The sequence below is a fragment of the Lepisosteus oculatus genome, chromosome 5 (assembly GCF_040954835.1).
Source record: "Lepisosteus oculatus isolate fLepOcu1 chromosome 5, fLepOcu1.hap2, whole genome shotgun sequence".
NCBI lineage: Eukaryota > Metazoa > Chordata > Actinopteri > Semionotiformes > Lepisosteidae > Lepisosteus > Lepisosteus oculatus.
The window spans coordinates 48912866-48929788 of record NC_090700.1 but is presented as its reverse complement, the minus strand read 5'-3'; the positions used below and the strand labels follow the sequence as shown (position 1 = coordinate 48929788).

At 41.8% G+C, this 16923-nt stretch overlaps 1 protein-coding gene across 1 annotated transcript in view; it reads right to left on the bottom strand.

Annotated features, from left to right (window-relative positions):
* Window positions 1–16923, bottom strand: part of LOC102691670 (A disintegrin and metalloproteinase with thrombospondin motifs 7) — an 88195-nt gene that overhangs the window by 58147 nt on the left and 13125 nt on the right. Inside the window, exons 5-9 of the mRNA XM_015343350.2 lie at window positions 16700–16783; window positions 14169–14293; window positions 12333–12482; window positions 9134–9277; window positions 1510–1654 (exon numbers count right to left, since the gene is read on the bottom strand). Of these exons, the coding sequence (XP_015198836.2) occupies window positions 1510–1654; window positions 9134–9277; window positions 12333–12482; window positions 14169–14293; window positions 16700–16783 (648 nt within the window). The remainder of the gene's footprint in view (window positions 1–1509; window positions 1655–9133; window positions 9278–12332; window positions 12483–14168; window positions 14294–16699; window positions 16784–16923) is intronic.

The window sequence follows — 16923 nt, the reverse complement described above, 5'->3', positions numbered from 1 at the left end:
TAATAATCTTTAATGACTTCTTAGGATGTCACTAGGGATCACTTATCTCATTTTTACGAGCTGCAATAAAGATTTAACTAAAGATCCTATTACTGACATTAGTAATAACTTCTGTATCTCTCTACTTTTAAATCTCTCTGCATTATCATGTCTTTTTCACCATGCACTTTGCAATGTGTTCAATCAAGAGCTGCTCTGCACAAGAAAATGGATTGATACCAATAACATCATAACGACAGTCAATAGGTTAATTGGAGCTTCATAGCCTATTTCTCCAGCCATTTTCCATTTCCTGCTGCCATCGTTGAAACAATATAAGCTTGTGCAGATGAAATTGGTCTTAATTTTCTTGCCGCATTGTAGCGGGAGGTCAATGACAACCTCTTTACACCTGCACAGGGAGCAGATTGGAAGTTGTCACAATCCATTAACTTTCGTGCTGAATAGGAAGTACTTAACCTTCCAAACCATTGTAAAATGCTCACAAGATTTCGGTGTTGTTTAAATAAAATTTAATAATACAATTTATTAAACTCAAAACTTGGATCCCTTTTTTAGGTGGCTTGAGTTTCACATAACTGGCCATGGGCGCAAACATAATTCTAATGATATTGTAAAGGTGAACAGAATGACTTATACTGTATGTACTCATTCTTATTTTGCTGCCCAAGGTGTGCTGCAAACTGATGCACTTGTAAGTTAAACCTGCTTTTCTGTCTTTCTTGCCACAAATTGGGAATTATAGAGTGGAAAGTATTCCCCAGTCAAAAAAAGCCTATTAGATGATAGGGGGGAGAAACTGAGGCAACTGGTGGAAGTTCCCAAGCTTTTGCTCCAGTGTGAAGTTCACACTCCTACTTTTTGATACTGTGTAAGATCCAGGTACAACTTCAAAGTCAAAGTTGGTCACTAATGGCAAGCAAAGAATGAATGAGAGAGGGGTACCTGTGCTGAAAGCAAAATAAATAAAAGGGGTTTCATACTCCTGAGGGCCCAGTTTCTCATGGTTTTGTTTCATCCTGAGCAGTCAAACAATTAACCTATTTTTGACTTGGTTAGACATCTATAGCATTTTTATTTCACAGTTAATTACTTAAAACAGTCACAATTTCAACAGTAAAGTTGTCTGTGAAGCACCTAAGAGCCTTATTAGAATTATTACAGTTAAATTTTCAGACCAACCATGTAACCAAGGGCCCAATATAAGCTTGCAAATGAAGCCCAGAAGACACCAGGCCACCCAGGAATTGAGTCTGAGACCCCTGGATTAAAATATCATATTACTGATGTGGTGTAACTTCAAGTCTCCAAACATGTCCAATCCAACAGGTTTTTATACAGTAGGTAATCGATACATTGTTAATTTCTAAAGACCTGTTAAATTAATTTAACGGTAGCCACTTAGCCAGGTTATTAGTTAAGGTGATTTGGATATCATGGGGTGCAAAAACTCTGAATACCCTTAGCTATAGCTGTGGGGGTGAACAGGCAAACAGAGTTGTGTCTTACGTCCACATCGTCGCAGAATTGGGAGCTGGAGCCATACTGCAGGCGGCACTGGTGGGCAGCGCTGTAGAGGACCCCTGGGGGCACAGTGGAGAACTCCAGCTCGTCCCGCACTGGAGGGTCGTCCAGACACAGGCCCCAGCCACGGCTGTGGACAACGACAACAGGAGCACCATCAGACAGATAAGACCGCTAGCGGGTCCACACTGCCCATAAGGATCCTTAGGAAAGCTGAAACCCTTAATACGCTAATGTAGTGCCTGACTCATTTGATGAACCCTTACAAAGTGAGTACTCCAAAATAACTATTATCACAATGGACTCTGCTACACGAGCCAGAAGCTACTGTTTATCACCCTGCAACTCACAACTGGCAATCCACTGAAGCTCAGCAGGTGTGAGCCTGGTCAGAACCTGGATGGGAGACTTCTGGGAAAGCTGACGTTCCTGTTGGAAGAGGTGTTAGTGGGACTAGTAAGGAGTGCTAACCCTGCAGACTATCCATAAAAAAGGCGCCATCCTTTGGACCAGAAGCAGGACAGTCTGCTGGGAGTCATTCAGTCCTGCTCATCACAGTAGCACAGACACTGGCCACATGATACCCAAGAAATCAGTAAGTCCCCTTCCACTTAGTCGTACCCAGTATTGTTCGGGTGAGTTCTGAGGTGCTGACTCTGGCATGAACGACGCAGATTAATCTTGGCCTGCTGGTTTCCTCCCCGACACTGTTAATGTTCCCACCAACTCTCCCTTAGAAATAATGCAAAGGCCTGCAGAGATACAACGTGACTTGAACTTACCCTTACAGCATTACCACACTTCCTCATTCCATTTTAATAAGGAACTGATGCATTCCTGCAGAGCTCAATCTACCTGTTCTTTGCTTTTATGTATCATTCATGTTGCTTCAGTTCTTGATGCATTATTAGCACTCCTGAGCTGTGATTAAAACCGTCTCTCCTGGCAGAAACTAGGACTGAGAGTGAAATGTAGAAAAGCAGGAGCCGGAACTCCCACAGTTCACATACGCAAAAGGGATATATTAGTTTTTTTTTTCCATTTAGCAATCAAAGAGATTCTAAGAGCTGGGTAGGTTATACATAAAAAATCGTTCTTTGTACAAAGCTCAGACCAAAGGAAGGCAATTTTCTTTTTCTTAAAGAAGGTTATAATCTTTAATGGGATTTTTTGAAAGTACAGTAAATTCTCAGTTTAACAGACTTAAGCAGGTGTAAACTGAAAGGGGTATCTGTTACTGCCAAATGTCCGTTAGATCACCAATGACATTGTTTTCAGCCCCAAAACACATAATTGTGTGAGAAATATATATAGGCTGTCTGGATCTTCTGACGTTTTTTGGACCTGAATCTTTCAGAATTTTGTTTAACAATTACTATCAACACAATCAATGAAAAGTATTCCTGTGCTTTTATCATAAATATACAAGCTCTTTATTTCATATGTCATAAATGTTAAAGCATTCAAGACACAAACTCTCATTGTAAGTAGATGACCTACCCCTACAGGGCACCATTTGTATTCCTGATTTTTAAACCTATGTAGCCTTTATTTCTCCCTTGTTTTAATTATATTAGCATTTTCTCCATCATTGAGAGGGGAAGTCTGTTAAACCAAGGGTTCATGTATAAGAAAAAATATGGGTTTTATGTTGCAAAAATGCAGAAAAAAACTGTTCCAATTTTAAAAATGCCATGTGCAAAACAAGAATGATGTTTTTCATCTTTAGGGTGGACTGGTAACAGCTACAGGTGTATTAGACTTCATTGATTGATCAGGCCAGGGAGTGTTTAGGATAGAAGAGGCTCACACACCTGCCTTGCCAAGAAATTACAGGATGAAATTTGAATTGTTTTTTTTTTCCTGGTAGAGCAGAGTAGAGAGTTCTCTAATTAATGGATAAGGAATGAAGATGCTAAACATGATAGAGTGTGGAGGAACTGCAGTTTTGACAGGCCTTTCTCTTTGGAGTTTGGCAAAACTTCAAGCTTCACACTCTCGACAGAATACCCATGTGAAATAATCCATTAAGATCCACAAAAGCAATTGCAGTTTAACAAGAGTTCCACTCTTTGCAATGATTACTTTGGCAACAGTGGCATCTCCATACACAGCACAAGCATAACTCTTCCCTGACTCCGGCTGGCAAGCAGTCTTTCTTTTTAATTTGCTTCGCAAGCCCTGGTAATATGCTCAGTAATTGCTGTATTATGATCTGAGCAGGAAGTTTACTAAATACTTCAGAGCCCTCTGGCAAGCTAACAGCACACAAAGAGGAAAGCTGGAGATTCTGGGTGCTGCTACAGTTTATCCAGTGAGGAATGGTTACAACTCCAGGAACAATAGATCCATGTGACAAGTACTGCCAACAATCTCTAAAACAAACACCCACAAATAAGACCATAATATCTGGTTTCAGTGGTTCTCCAAAAATGATTTTATTCAACTCTGGATAACAGATTTCCTTACTGAATCCTCTAACCCCATGGTACAAGGTGCAGCCAGGTTTAGGATAAGCTATGGGAGTTACACTGGAATGTTTAAAACATGGAACAAAACTTGCAGCCTTTTATTTTGCAAATAAAAGGGTTAGTGATAACAATAGTATTCAACATGCTTTAGTACACCACAGGCATAATGTCCCAGATGTGTTTAAAACAAAAGGGAATGATGCCCACAGACAAATTAATACTTTTCTTCCATGTCACCCTGCAATCTGGCAATACACTCAGCCTGTTGTTAAAATCATCCATCCTTCCATTTTCCAACCGCAGTTTAGGGTTGCAGGGGAGCCGGAGTCTATCCCAGCAAGCAACGTGTGCAAGTCAGGATACACCCTGGATAGGATGTCAGTCCATCGCAGGGCACACAAAGACACGTACGCACCAGGGCCAGTGTTCCTGGAAGCCAATGAATCTACCAGTACGTCTTTGGACTATGGGAGGAAACCCACGCAAACATGGGGAGCACAAAGAAACTCCACGCAGATAGCACCCCAGACGGAACCCAGGGCCCCTGAGCTTCGAGGCAACGAAGCTAACCACTGCACCACTGTGCCTCCTGTTTTCAAATCACTGTTGTTCAAATTAGATGTACAGTACTCTGCCACTGCCCCATTTCCTTCCAAGGAAACGAGAAAAGGATCTTAAGAAAGGGAATATAATACGTGATCATTACGTGCTACACCAGTTTTTCTTAGTAAGAATTTTTCCTTGGAGATAGGCAATGAAGCACAAGCCTATCAAACGCCCTTTTAATTCCATACACTGTAAATTCTGAAGAGATGATGGAAAATGACTCATTGAATTAAGAGGACATCACAAAAGCTGCTGAGAGATAAACTGCCTGCATCCTGTGTATTTAATAACTCTCTTGCAGGAAGAATCTATGTCATAGCTCTTGACCTGTGAATCTATTTTCTGTTTAATCATACTTGTGAAGTCTTTCAAAAGCTTAAATGTATGGCTTCATATCTACTGTAAATGAAAGGTCAACTTTTTTCTGCACAAGGGATGATGTATGGGATATCAATGATCTTCAGCCTAGTTGAACTGGTTGAGCAATAACTAGCATGTGTGTTTTTTGGAAAATTGGCTCTTTTAGGTACCCAGACCATACAGCCCGTGTCATTTGTAATACCCATGTCATTTGCCAAACCACTTTATACCATACAGTGTCGCGTGAAGCCGGAGCCTACCTGGCAAGCAATGAGCGCAAGGCAGGGTTCACCCTGCACAGGGCGCCAGTCCATCGCAGGGCAAGTGCAAGCCAATCAGACATGGGGACAATTTTGAGGCCACAGTAAAGGCGTAGGGGGGGAATTCAGCCCAGACACTGGGATAACTCCCTACTCTTATCGAGAAATGCCCAGGGATCTTTAATGACCACTGAGAGTCAGGACATCAGTTTAATGTCTCACCCGAAAGACAGCACCCACTACAGTATAGTGTTCCTGCCATTACACTGGGGCATTAGGACCCACACAGACCGCAGGATGGGCGCCTTGGTTTGCAAGTGAAATGGTCTGTTTAAAACAGTTATTTCCCCAACATTACTGTTGTCATTAGACTCCTAGTCATTTTCTCAGTGCACAAAGGAGCTTAGGCTTACAGTTCACCCAGCAAAACTTCGCATGCTTGATGAGCTGGTAAAAAGCAAAAATGAAATAAATACATGTATTTACAGCCAATTTGTTTGAATGAGTTAACAAACACTGTGAAACAGAAGGAACAAAAATCATCTACCAAGACCCCAGCAGAGCTGCAGTCTCCCTGCACATCAACACTCTGTAGCTTGCTTGGGGAATGTGGTATAAGAGTCGTCCCCATTCCTCAAAAAATTGTGGTCATTTTCCAATTTCCTGTAGTTCACTAAAACCACATACATTTTTTAGTATATACAGTATAATACTGTAGAACAGAAGACAGTTTCCTTTGGTTCTTGAGCACGGGATTTGCTTCTGCTTTTCAATGAATCATTGACAGTGTATTAATGGAACTACCCACGGGGATAAGAAGTCAAGTAGGCTGTGTTTTGAGGGTCTTAATCGGGTGCTAATTGAAAGCCGTGTCTTGGAATCGGACTGGATTTGCCCCCCACCCCTCCCATGATGTATTTTTCAAACAAGAAAAACAAGATTAAACGAGAAAAGAAAGTTTTTGCTTCTACCCAGACAGCCAGTCCTGACAACAGTCTGTCCTAGCAACGGGCTCAGTCCTAGCAAACACCACATGATGGGCCGCAAACACCACATGATGGGCCGCAAACACCACATGATGGGCCGCAAACACCACATGATGGGCCGCAAACTGTCCGTCTCCTAGATGAGGCTGGCCTCTCTCTTTTATTTTGCTTCGTTCTCATGTAGCTTCGTTCATAGCAGCTTTTTTTCAAAATGTATCCGTTGCTGTTTGCTGTTTCTTGGGGAGAACCTGAGAGCTGGAATGTGCTGCTGGCAGCAGGGAGAGAGGTCAGGGAAGCCTTCAGCTGGTGCCAGCTGGAGTGAAGGGAAACAGTATTCTCAGGCAGGGGGAGGGACGTTATCGCAGAAACTCACGAAGACGGCCTCCTCCCTTTCCCCTGGCAGGGCATGTCATACAGGCAGACACTGGTGAGGGAGTGTAGCTCTCAAATGGCATCATTTATTGATGTGATCACTTATTAGTCTAATTTATATATAACAAAAACACTGGAAAAAAACACCTCGATGTGGTCAGTATTTCCAGTCAGCTTTTGAGAAGGCAGAAGATGGTAGTTTTTTGGTACCATTAAACCATCCTTGCTTAAACGTCTCATTTTTCATTTCATCATTCTTTTATTAAAAACATAGGCACAGTTACCAACTAAAGGAGGCCTTTTGATCTGTCCAGTCTGTTTGGTGGTTAGTAGCTAATTGATCCAAAGTTCTCCTCCAGCAGTTTCTTGAAGTCAGGGTATTGGCTTCAACAACATGGACATTGTTGTCTGATTGTCCATTTGCATTCCACCAGCATGCTTTAACGACCATGCAAGCAGCGACCTCATTAAAAGTAGTAACAAGAGCCTCCGATAAGGTCAAAGTCAAGGATAAGTGGGGGATGGAGGGGATTTACCGAGGCCAGAGGTATAGCAGGAATCTTAGCCACTTAATATAAATCAATTATTCAGGTCCTAAAGAAACAGCCAGCAATAGGTTTTAGCTGAGCTGCCCCGAAAAGTCCCAGCAAACACACTGGCTGAGAGGATCCCTGGAGGGCATATCTGTCACTGACACAAGGTCATCTTGCAGCAAGGAGACGGATGTTTTAATTTGTTCCATATGGAAACATCATATGTTTGGCACGGAGGCAAATTTGCAACACTAGAAACAGTCTCATTGACAACAAGCCTTCCCACCACCAACATTTCGAGCATGTGTCACGAGAGGAAGGGGAGGAGAGCCTGGAGGAGGGGCTGGGGGGGGGGTCACAGACATCTGTTCTGAGAAACTTGCAGCCTCCCTTTCCACACAAAAAAAGACAACACATGCGGTCCCATATTTTCATGGAGCTGACGAAATCTCAAAGCCTGTCAGAGTAGTCAAATAGAACAAAAGTGTAAAAAAATACGACATTTTCTGCTCTTAGTCTTAGCGTGGCACTGTTCTAACCAGTCTGGCATCCACTCGGCGTCCTTGCATCACAGAGCACAGAAGGGCAAAAACACCTTGCAACACGTACACTCTGACACAGTTCAGAATTATTACATCGATATTCCTCTTTTTAATCAGAATATAAATATGTGAAATATTCAGTGTTACTCCTGCCTTGTACCCATGCTTGCCAGGATAGGCTCCAGCTCTCCTGTGACCCTGAACTGGAAGAAGCTGTTAGGAAAAAGATGGTTGGACTCAATGTTATTTTGATGCTGATGTTTTTATATGAGGAGGACTTCAATTTGTACACTGCTTTTTTTACAGCTGAGCTTTTATTTAGGCAATCTTAGTACTTAGCAGAAGGTTACAGCAGCTGTGCCCCACCCGGCATTTGAACCCACAACCTACAATCAGGACAGTCCTTTGGGAAACTTGTGAAGGCACAGAGAACTGATGCATGTACCACAAAAATCTACCTTGCTTTCAATATTCTTTCTCATCTTCTGCTATGTATACTATCTGTCATGATTGTTCAACTCTTTATCTGCTCTCACATTAAGTGTACTAACTATGACTAAATGTGGCTATTTCTTATAATAAATGTTATGTTATTAGAGAAGCAATGAAAGAAATTCCAAATGAAATCATTACATGGGCATCCCAGTGACATTGTAGTTGTCACTGCAGTCTCGCAGTTCTTGAGTCCTGGGTATCCAGTTATATTTGGCCAGCCAGGTCAGAATAATTCTAATTCTGTACTGGGGTGCTCTCTGTATGGAGCTGGTACATTCTCTCCATGTTTGCAGGAGTTTTCACTGGCTGCTCCTGTTTGCTCCCACTTTCCAGAGACATGCAGAATAGGATCACTTATGTCTCTAAATTGTCGGTATGTGCTTGTGTGTGTAGACTGCAATGGACTGGTGCCTCACCCAGGGCAAAGCCCTGTCTTGTGTCCTGTACTTCCAGGGCAGACTCTGGGTTGCTACAACCCTAGTCAGCAACAAGCAGGTCTCTGACAATAAATGAATCATAATACATCTCAATCTTCCCATCCCTTGTATTTAAGTTCACTGCCAGTTCTTATCAATCATATTGCCAGGAGCTGACATGCAGAAGTCAAGACAACCACACAATTAAGAATGGTACTGTTGTTTCTGCTCAGAGGATGATAGCTAAGTGAAGTGAAAGCCAAAGACAAAAGACGTCAACTGTCAAGCTGTCAATTTACAATCTGGAAGGTACAAATGAGACAAGCAGCCTCGCCTGTCTTTAAAGAAGGAAACATCAGCAATGAGGCGGATCTTTTGACATTTGATTCTTTAACATCTCCCACACGTTGACCCAGGAGTCACATAGCGCTATAATATGCCATGTTTCCTCTCGCTAGATGGCTCAGGAAGTAGACTGTAAAGTCAGTCAACAGGCTTAGACGAGCGTAAACAGGGCCTAGCAAAGACAGAGAGACAGCGGACAAGTGGCGAGAGAGGCAGGACTTACTCGAGGAAACGTGTGATGTACTGCCGGCTGCAGCGCGACCAGTTGGGGGGCGTGATGCCGTACAGGAGCTGTGGAGACATGATGAAAGGTCTTTTCCCAATCGGCTCACAGTCATTGCCGTTCCCATCATGCTGAATCCCAAAGCTGTGACGCAAGAGCACATCCCAGAGAGAGGGAAAATGAGTGGGCCCTACAGGGAGAGCTGCACATAAACAATCTGCAGACACAGTGAACTTTTTGTCAGATTACACATGGGGCCCATGAAATTCAAGGGTGAATACAAACCAGACAAAGTAGCCCTTCAGCCTGAAACCTCACGCTTGTCGATTGAGCCACGCCAATGAAACAGACATCAGGAAAAATCAACATGCACTGCTAGTCACATAACCCCTTATAGTGACCGACGAATATGACCTCTCTACAATGTCTCCCCATCATCATACTTCAGAATTAAGAAGTGGTTGATGTATTGATTAATTTATTGAGCCGGTTTTATTAGTGCAGCCAGATTGATAAACGTGAGGTCTATGACTGGAAAGCAAGTTAGTCATGTTCACCTAAGGCACCCATGAACTATGCAGGGCAATAATGTTTCCTAAAAAACAAATACACACACACACATAACCACAAAGGCACCATCCCATCCTAGTAGGAGAATAAGGATTTTAGTTTATCCCATTTCTAGTGATCTAATGCAATATTCTAACCAACAGTATGTAACTGGGTAAGAATTTTACTCCACTAAAAATATAAAGTGTTTCTTTGACTTCTAAGGCCCAGGTGATAAATTGTGATGCACTTCAAGGTCATCTGGGTTTGGCAGTTATCATTGTCTTCTAACACACACACACCTGATTGTCTAGGGCTCACAGCTGTACTATTTTTGAACACAAAGGCAGACCACATTAACAAGCCAAGTCATTTCATTTACCACTGCTGACCTCAACAATGAAGTCTGTTCATTGCAATTGGCAATAAGGTCTTATCAGCAGAGCATAGGTAACAATACATGTTCTCAGTCTTGTTTGGTGGTCTGAATATTCTCTCCAGACAGTCAACACAAGGCACCTGGAACCTGAGCCATTTAACTCAATCAAGCGAGTGCTGACAGGACACAAACAGCAAATGCCACTTTGTAATTTTATTGGCTGTGGCCAGCTGTACATACAGAGACACTCAGACCCTAAACAAATACCCCCCACCCTCCCCACTGGCCAAATGCACACACAGAGTTCGGTTTTCTGTCTATCCCAGGACAAAATGCTCCCTTTCTTTCACAATTTCTCACTCTTAATTCAAAACCTCAAAATAATCCCATGAGGACAGGATTGTAAGAAATGTTTTTTTTTATTATTATTTTCCACTGTGTTCACATAGTCTTAGAAAATGTTTAAGTAAATTGTTAGGAAAGGAGACATTTTCTTCACAATGGAAAGCTTTAAGGATACATCACTTTCAGTAACTGACGTGGGTTGATATATACACTGACACCCAACTTCCATGTGTTTAGGGGGAAAAATGAACAACCAATTTAAATCTGAAAACTTTTGAACAAGGAGCTGAGGGCAGAGCTTTCTCTCATTGCTTTTTTACAGCCTCTTAATAATTTTGCTCCAGTGTTTCTGTGTGATAGCTAGTGCTTGAACCCCAAACCTCTGGGGTACTTGACAGGAAGATTCTCCAAGCCCAACCAGGCAGGAAGACGCATGTTCGTATTTACCAACCAGTCAAATGAAGAGTACGAGAAAGAACACATGCAGGATGGGTCATGCTGACAGATGGGGCAGTAGAGAGATGGCTAACGATAATTTTTATTGTGCTTGATCAAAAGAGCTCTTAGTTCGCAGCGTTAGTTTATTTATGGTTTATAATTAAGGGTGAAACGCATTGAAATACAAAGCCTAACATGACTTAATCCTGGTTGTTAAATCAGGGAATTGGGAAGGTGATGTGACAGTGAGTGGAGACAACTCTAAATGAAGCTCCTAGAGGGTTTTTATTACACATGATCCACATTGAATGGCAGCCTCTCTCACTTACTAAAAATAAAATCTATTTGTATAGTATTTATTTTTAGTTGGTACTATTACACTTCTCTTATTTAATCCTTCTGCTTCTTTTAATCTTCCCTACTGAAGAAAACAAACTCGAGCTAAAAATACATTTGCTTTTAGTTTTCTTCTGAAAAGGTGTGAAAAAAAAACTTTTAAATCCACAACAACAGGCATCACTGTGGGCAGCGTTTACACTTTGACTCACAGCGGTGTTGTCCCTTCTTCTAAGCATTTTTCAATAGCTTTTTATTCCTCAAGACTAAATATTGACTATATTCTTCAAGAGCTGGTTTGTGTGGCCCCCCAGGAGTGGGGACGAGCGCTGGGAAGCCGAGTCGGAGTGAAGAATCTATTTACTCCTCATTAGGAAGACACAGCAAGAGCCCTAGTGGGCAGAGATTTACAGCTCGCACCACATTTGCTGCCCAGTCTCTGGAATTTATGCAATGGGGATCCATTTAAACTCCCCTGTCTCTCTCGGTCTGAGATAAAACAGTGCAAAAACTCCACTACTGGCAAATCCTTTTCAACTCTGGTATGAGGACACTGAAGAGCAGCTCTTTACTTCACTCATGCTAACATTGTCCATCCCTATGTACAAAGCCACTTACTCCTAGCAACCCGGCGCCTGTTCCTGAAGCGAGAGAGGTACAAGACAGGGAGAGACAGAGGAGCAAGGGCACACATGCATATGGTTTTAGTGAAAACTGCCCCACATGGGCTCAAGGGGAACATGCAAACTCCACACAGGCAGCACCCCAGTCCCGAAGTGAACACGGTGATCAAGGCGCTGGGAGGCAGCAGTGCTGACTTCCACAACACCGTATTCTTATTAATACACACAACACAAGATGTAAAACAAGCAAGATGAAAACTCCCATCTGAGTACATGAAAAGTTTGAAAAGATTCATGAACATGCAATCATGGTTAGCAAACCTGCAGTTTTAAATGAACACCTGATTGACCAAAGCACTGGAGAGGTTTATGAACAGAACTGCGATTTGTTTTGCATTGAATGTTTTCGCCTTTAAATAGCAAGGAGTTGGAGGTCTAGCATTACAATACACGTGGTCGCACACGTCCTCCAGCTCCTGTCTAATCTCAAACTGCCTGCTCGCAGAGGGCGGGGCTGGGGGAGTCTTACTTGTGCCCGAGCTCGTGTGCCACGGTGAAGGCCAAGGGCAGCCCGGTGTCCTCGTTGATGCTGCAGCTGCGGTGAGGCTGGCACATCCCCGCCACGTGGGACAGGCCCAGCGTCTCGCAGGGCTTGTTCATGGCTGCACATATGTCCTTCCTGTTGAGGGAAGCGCACCGCATCACTGACCAGCTCAACCTGCTGCTGCACGAAACCCTGTGCTGTGTGTTTCAGGGCTATTCACCCTGGGCACGAGGATGTCAGTGAGCTTCAATGCAGAAGTACAAGCAAGGGGAAAGTTCATCTGTTATTTTTTTCACAAACCTGCGGGGCTTTGTCCAGATAAATCAGGGATATACAGGAAATATCCTGAGATAATAAAGTGACATTCAGCAGATGTGCTGCCTTAGAATCAGGTATATCCTCGGTATGGTTGCATGGGGCTTCATCACCATGGCCAAGATGTGACATGGCTGTACCCTGCAATAACCCAGCCAGTTTCTGACCTAATAACATTCCAACATAAACCAAATCCTGTGCCGAAACTCACCCATTTGGATTCACTGTGATGCAGCGTTCCTATCAGAGCAAGATTTTAAAAGACAAACAACTTCCGAAAAGGAAGTCTGAGAACTTCAGCAGAGAATTAAGCTTTGATAGTGAGAAAAACCTTCTCTTTATTTAAAGACCTTTAATACTTCAGCTGCAAATGATCACATTGATTCCTGTTTTTACAAAAACCTTATATTCCTTAAATGCAGCTTTTAAGGGTGATAATTGTCTCAGCATTAATAGCTCCACTAAATCAGAAACATTTGGTCGTGTCTTGAGAACATATTGAATTCTAGTTATCCAAACCAAGATGTATTTTTTTCCTAGTTCACAGCTTAGCAAAAGGAATGAAGTGAGAAATGTTATGAATATAAAACCCAGAAACAAGAATTACAGACCATGAAACAAAGTGTCATATTTATTATTCAGGAGAGCGAATTGCAAATTGATTTTCCAATTATCTATCACAAAAGGAACAGTGCAAATGATATGTTTCTGATTTTATCCCCAAAGCAATTAATTTGAGTAATCAAAGGCAATTCTGAAGAGAATTAATAACTTATTGCATATGCTGAAAAATATATATCTAAAGCTCCTCTGTGCTGGAGTAATTAAATATAAAGAGTACTTGTTGTGACCATCATTTAAACTGGTCATTGCCAATAGCATATCAAGCCATTATGGACCCCTTAATTCTATCATGCAGATTAGCGTTTAGATCTGGCATTTTAATTATTAAGCTTATTAAAAATGTGGCCGACTATAGGCAGTCCATGAAATGAGGCTAAGTGCTGAGAAAGCTTTTAATCGGGAGAGCAGAACCAACAATGAATCAGACCCAATTAGCCTCCATCAACAAAAAACAGGCTTAAGTTAATAAAATATATTTTTTTATTTTATAATGAGATTTATGCATCTCATTTCTGTTTTTATCTTTGGCTGGTCTTTGCTTACATCATTACTAGGCTGATATGAGGTTAATGTATCATACTTAATGGAAGACGGGTTGAATGGTCACTGTGAATTGCTTTGAATATACACGATATGTTAGGGAGACAACTTGGCATTTCAGAAGGCATAATTTTAGTCTTTACTCTTCAAAAGCAAATGATTTCGGATATAAGGTTTACCATTTTCCTCCAGATGAAATTCAGATGACACAGATGACATCTGACCTGTAATGTTAGTAAGCTGAAGACAGGCATCAACCAATACATATTTTTTGGCACCACAGTCTTCCAAAGACAGAACTGGCTACGGGTGGATCCTGACAGTACAAACGCTTCAGCATACCTGGTGATGAGTACAGCCACATCATGATGAACAGGGTGCTCATCGCCCTTCACGTTGATGTTTTTCTGCCATCTACAGAAGCTATTCAAACTGTTGTCTGCATGGTGGGTTATTTTGAGGCCTTCCTGACAGGAAAAAAAACAACAATTGTGAACGTCTTTCTCCCCTCTCTCCTGCGCTCTGCTTAATACTGCACTCCAGCACAGCCGTTAGAGTGCGGTATAACAGTCAAGAACCTCAGGGTATGAAAGCTTTTCCGAGTTAAGGAGTAGCTCTTCACTAGCCTTAGGCATTCAAGACTGGCTTGGCGTTTTAGCAGACAGCAGTCGTCTCAGCAATGGAGCATAAAAACACCCTTACCTATACACTCCAGCTTCATTCCTTTCCTAATGCTATTTGTCAAAACAAATTCAAGAGCCGTTTCCCCAAATGAACAGAGAAAATCACCTCAAGGCTTATACCACGCAAAATTATATGTCTGAATAAGATTATATATTGCTTTGGGGGGGGGCAACACAAAACTCCAGGGACAATTAGGAGTTCTGCCCCTTGGGGGCAAAAGACAGGAACACGGAGTGTGTGCAATCGTGGTGAGTAGTTTAATGACTCGTTGAGGGAAAGCCTTACCATGCTTGGTAAACATTGCTTGAAGTACAAACTGAACAGGCTTTTAGTTAAAGATTCTGGAGGCATATGAATGCAGTCATTACTCTAATTAATCTAGTTGCAGTGCACCTGGGAGAGTGCTGATGCCTACCTGAGCTCTGTGTGGAACAGATACCACTACAGTATGTAATTAAACTCAATAGAGAAGCTGTGCTCTGTAACCTAATTCAGACTCCAGGAGGTCACTGTGCTTCATAACGTCCCATCTCCTTTACCTCCTTCAAACATTAAATTAGCACATTTGGGGTTTTACACAAGAGGAAGTAGAAAATATTTAACTTTAGTAATGACAATGTATGACAGAAGAATTGGTAGGCCATGCTTTAAAAAATCTCCCCGAGCACAGCTATGTCTGTGACATTTTGAAATCCCTGCATTATCATTATGTGGTGTGAAATTCATCTTCGCTTCCCACGGACTGACAGATGACTGTGAATGATTCAATTAAGCCACAGGAAAAACTTAAAGTGATATGAATAATCTGCTGGAGCAAAAAACACATTACTTTGGGTGAGGAGTCCCCCGTTCCTCAGTCTTCAATCTAAAACTCAGATTAATAATTTGCTTGTGCTTGAGGATCATCTTCCAGTAGGTTAAATGAAAGACGTCTTTGTCAAAACCTACCCCCTTTCAAGCACTGGGTTTGTAACTTGCAATCATTTGCAAGCATCATTTTGAAATGTAATCTAATTTTAAATCTGCAAAATAAAGAATAGATTGTTTGAACAGATATGCATTTCCCCACATCTGTAGTGGTGTCTTTGGAAACTGTCAGTTTAGTTTAAATCAGCAGCAGAAAAGAGCTGTAAAATGCTTGTTCAAATCCCAGGGCTGCTAGTGTTGCACCCTTGCTAGTGTAAATGAGTCTCTAGATCACCAGTTTAAATGAGAATTTGTTCTCAAATGACATATGTGGTCAAAAAGGTAATTAAAAAAGGTTTCTTCAACACCATTCATGCAATGAAATGGCACATGAACCTTTTTGTAAAAGGAGAACAAAAAGCTGCCAACTTGCCTATAGTTATGCTGATTTACATTCATGTATGTCTCTCTAAAACAAAACTGTCCGGAGATTTGCATTCAAGCATTCTAGGCAGAAAACGAGCACGTCTCTTGAAAAGATTGGTCAAACCACTTTACAACACCTCATAAGCATGCATTATGTTTTTTTGTGGGTAGAGAAGGAAAAACATTGTTATTTATGAGCATTTGTGTTCATATGCCATTCTCCCATGCCATGATATTCTCTTTGGTTTTTAAAAGGACAAAAGTAGAACACAGGAAAGGTTGTAATGAGAGGAGGCCATTCGCCCCATGTTACTCACTAATTTAATGATTTCTAATTTAGGAGCAAAATGAATCTAAGCCTTTCTCCAACTGTTTCTGAATAGAGCCTAGAGTTTGGGTCTTTATCAAAAGCCCAAGCGCTGTTTTGAGTCTCTTGTACAGGACGTACTCATTTCAGAGGCTTAGGAGCAGCATGTTCATCTGCAACTGACAGTATTTTTAAAAAGTTCTACTGATTTAAGAGGACGTTAAAAAATGCAGACTCTGAGAACTACAGTAAGACCCTGACAATTCGTGGTAATGATCTTTCCTTGAGCTTGATCTTTAAGGAGACAAGGATGACTCACCTTTGAAGCCTCCATTAGCATTCAATCTACAGTATTTCAAAGTTCACTAACTATCTGTCCATGTAACCTCTAGTGCTAATTAAACTAAAACCGCTGTAACAGAAGGCAGTGCCCATTTACATAAAAGCAACTCAAATTTCCCCTTAAGTGACCCCTAAACTGAACGAGAGAATGAGAAGATCAACAGTATTTCTATGAATCCACAAGAAGGCCCAGGCTCGCCCCTCCTACCTCTTCCTCTTCCAGCAGAATCAACCGTACCACCACGATGTGAATAGAATTGCCAATGCTGGCATCGTGGAATAATCCGGCAACCTAGAACAGAGACAAATACCACAATGAGGTGTGTGACAGTGGACCAATATGGTGTCCTTCTGCTTCAGGATCTCAGCAGCCCTCCTGTTTGCTACGGGGCTAAATGATCCAAAATCAATCCCCACACACTGCCCTCAACA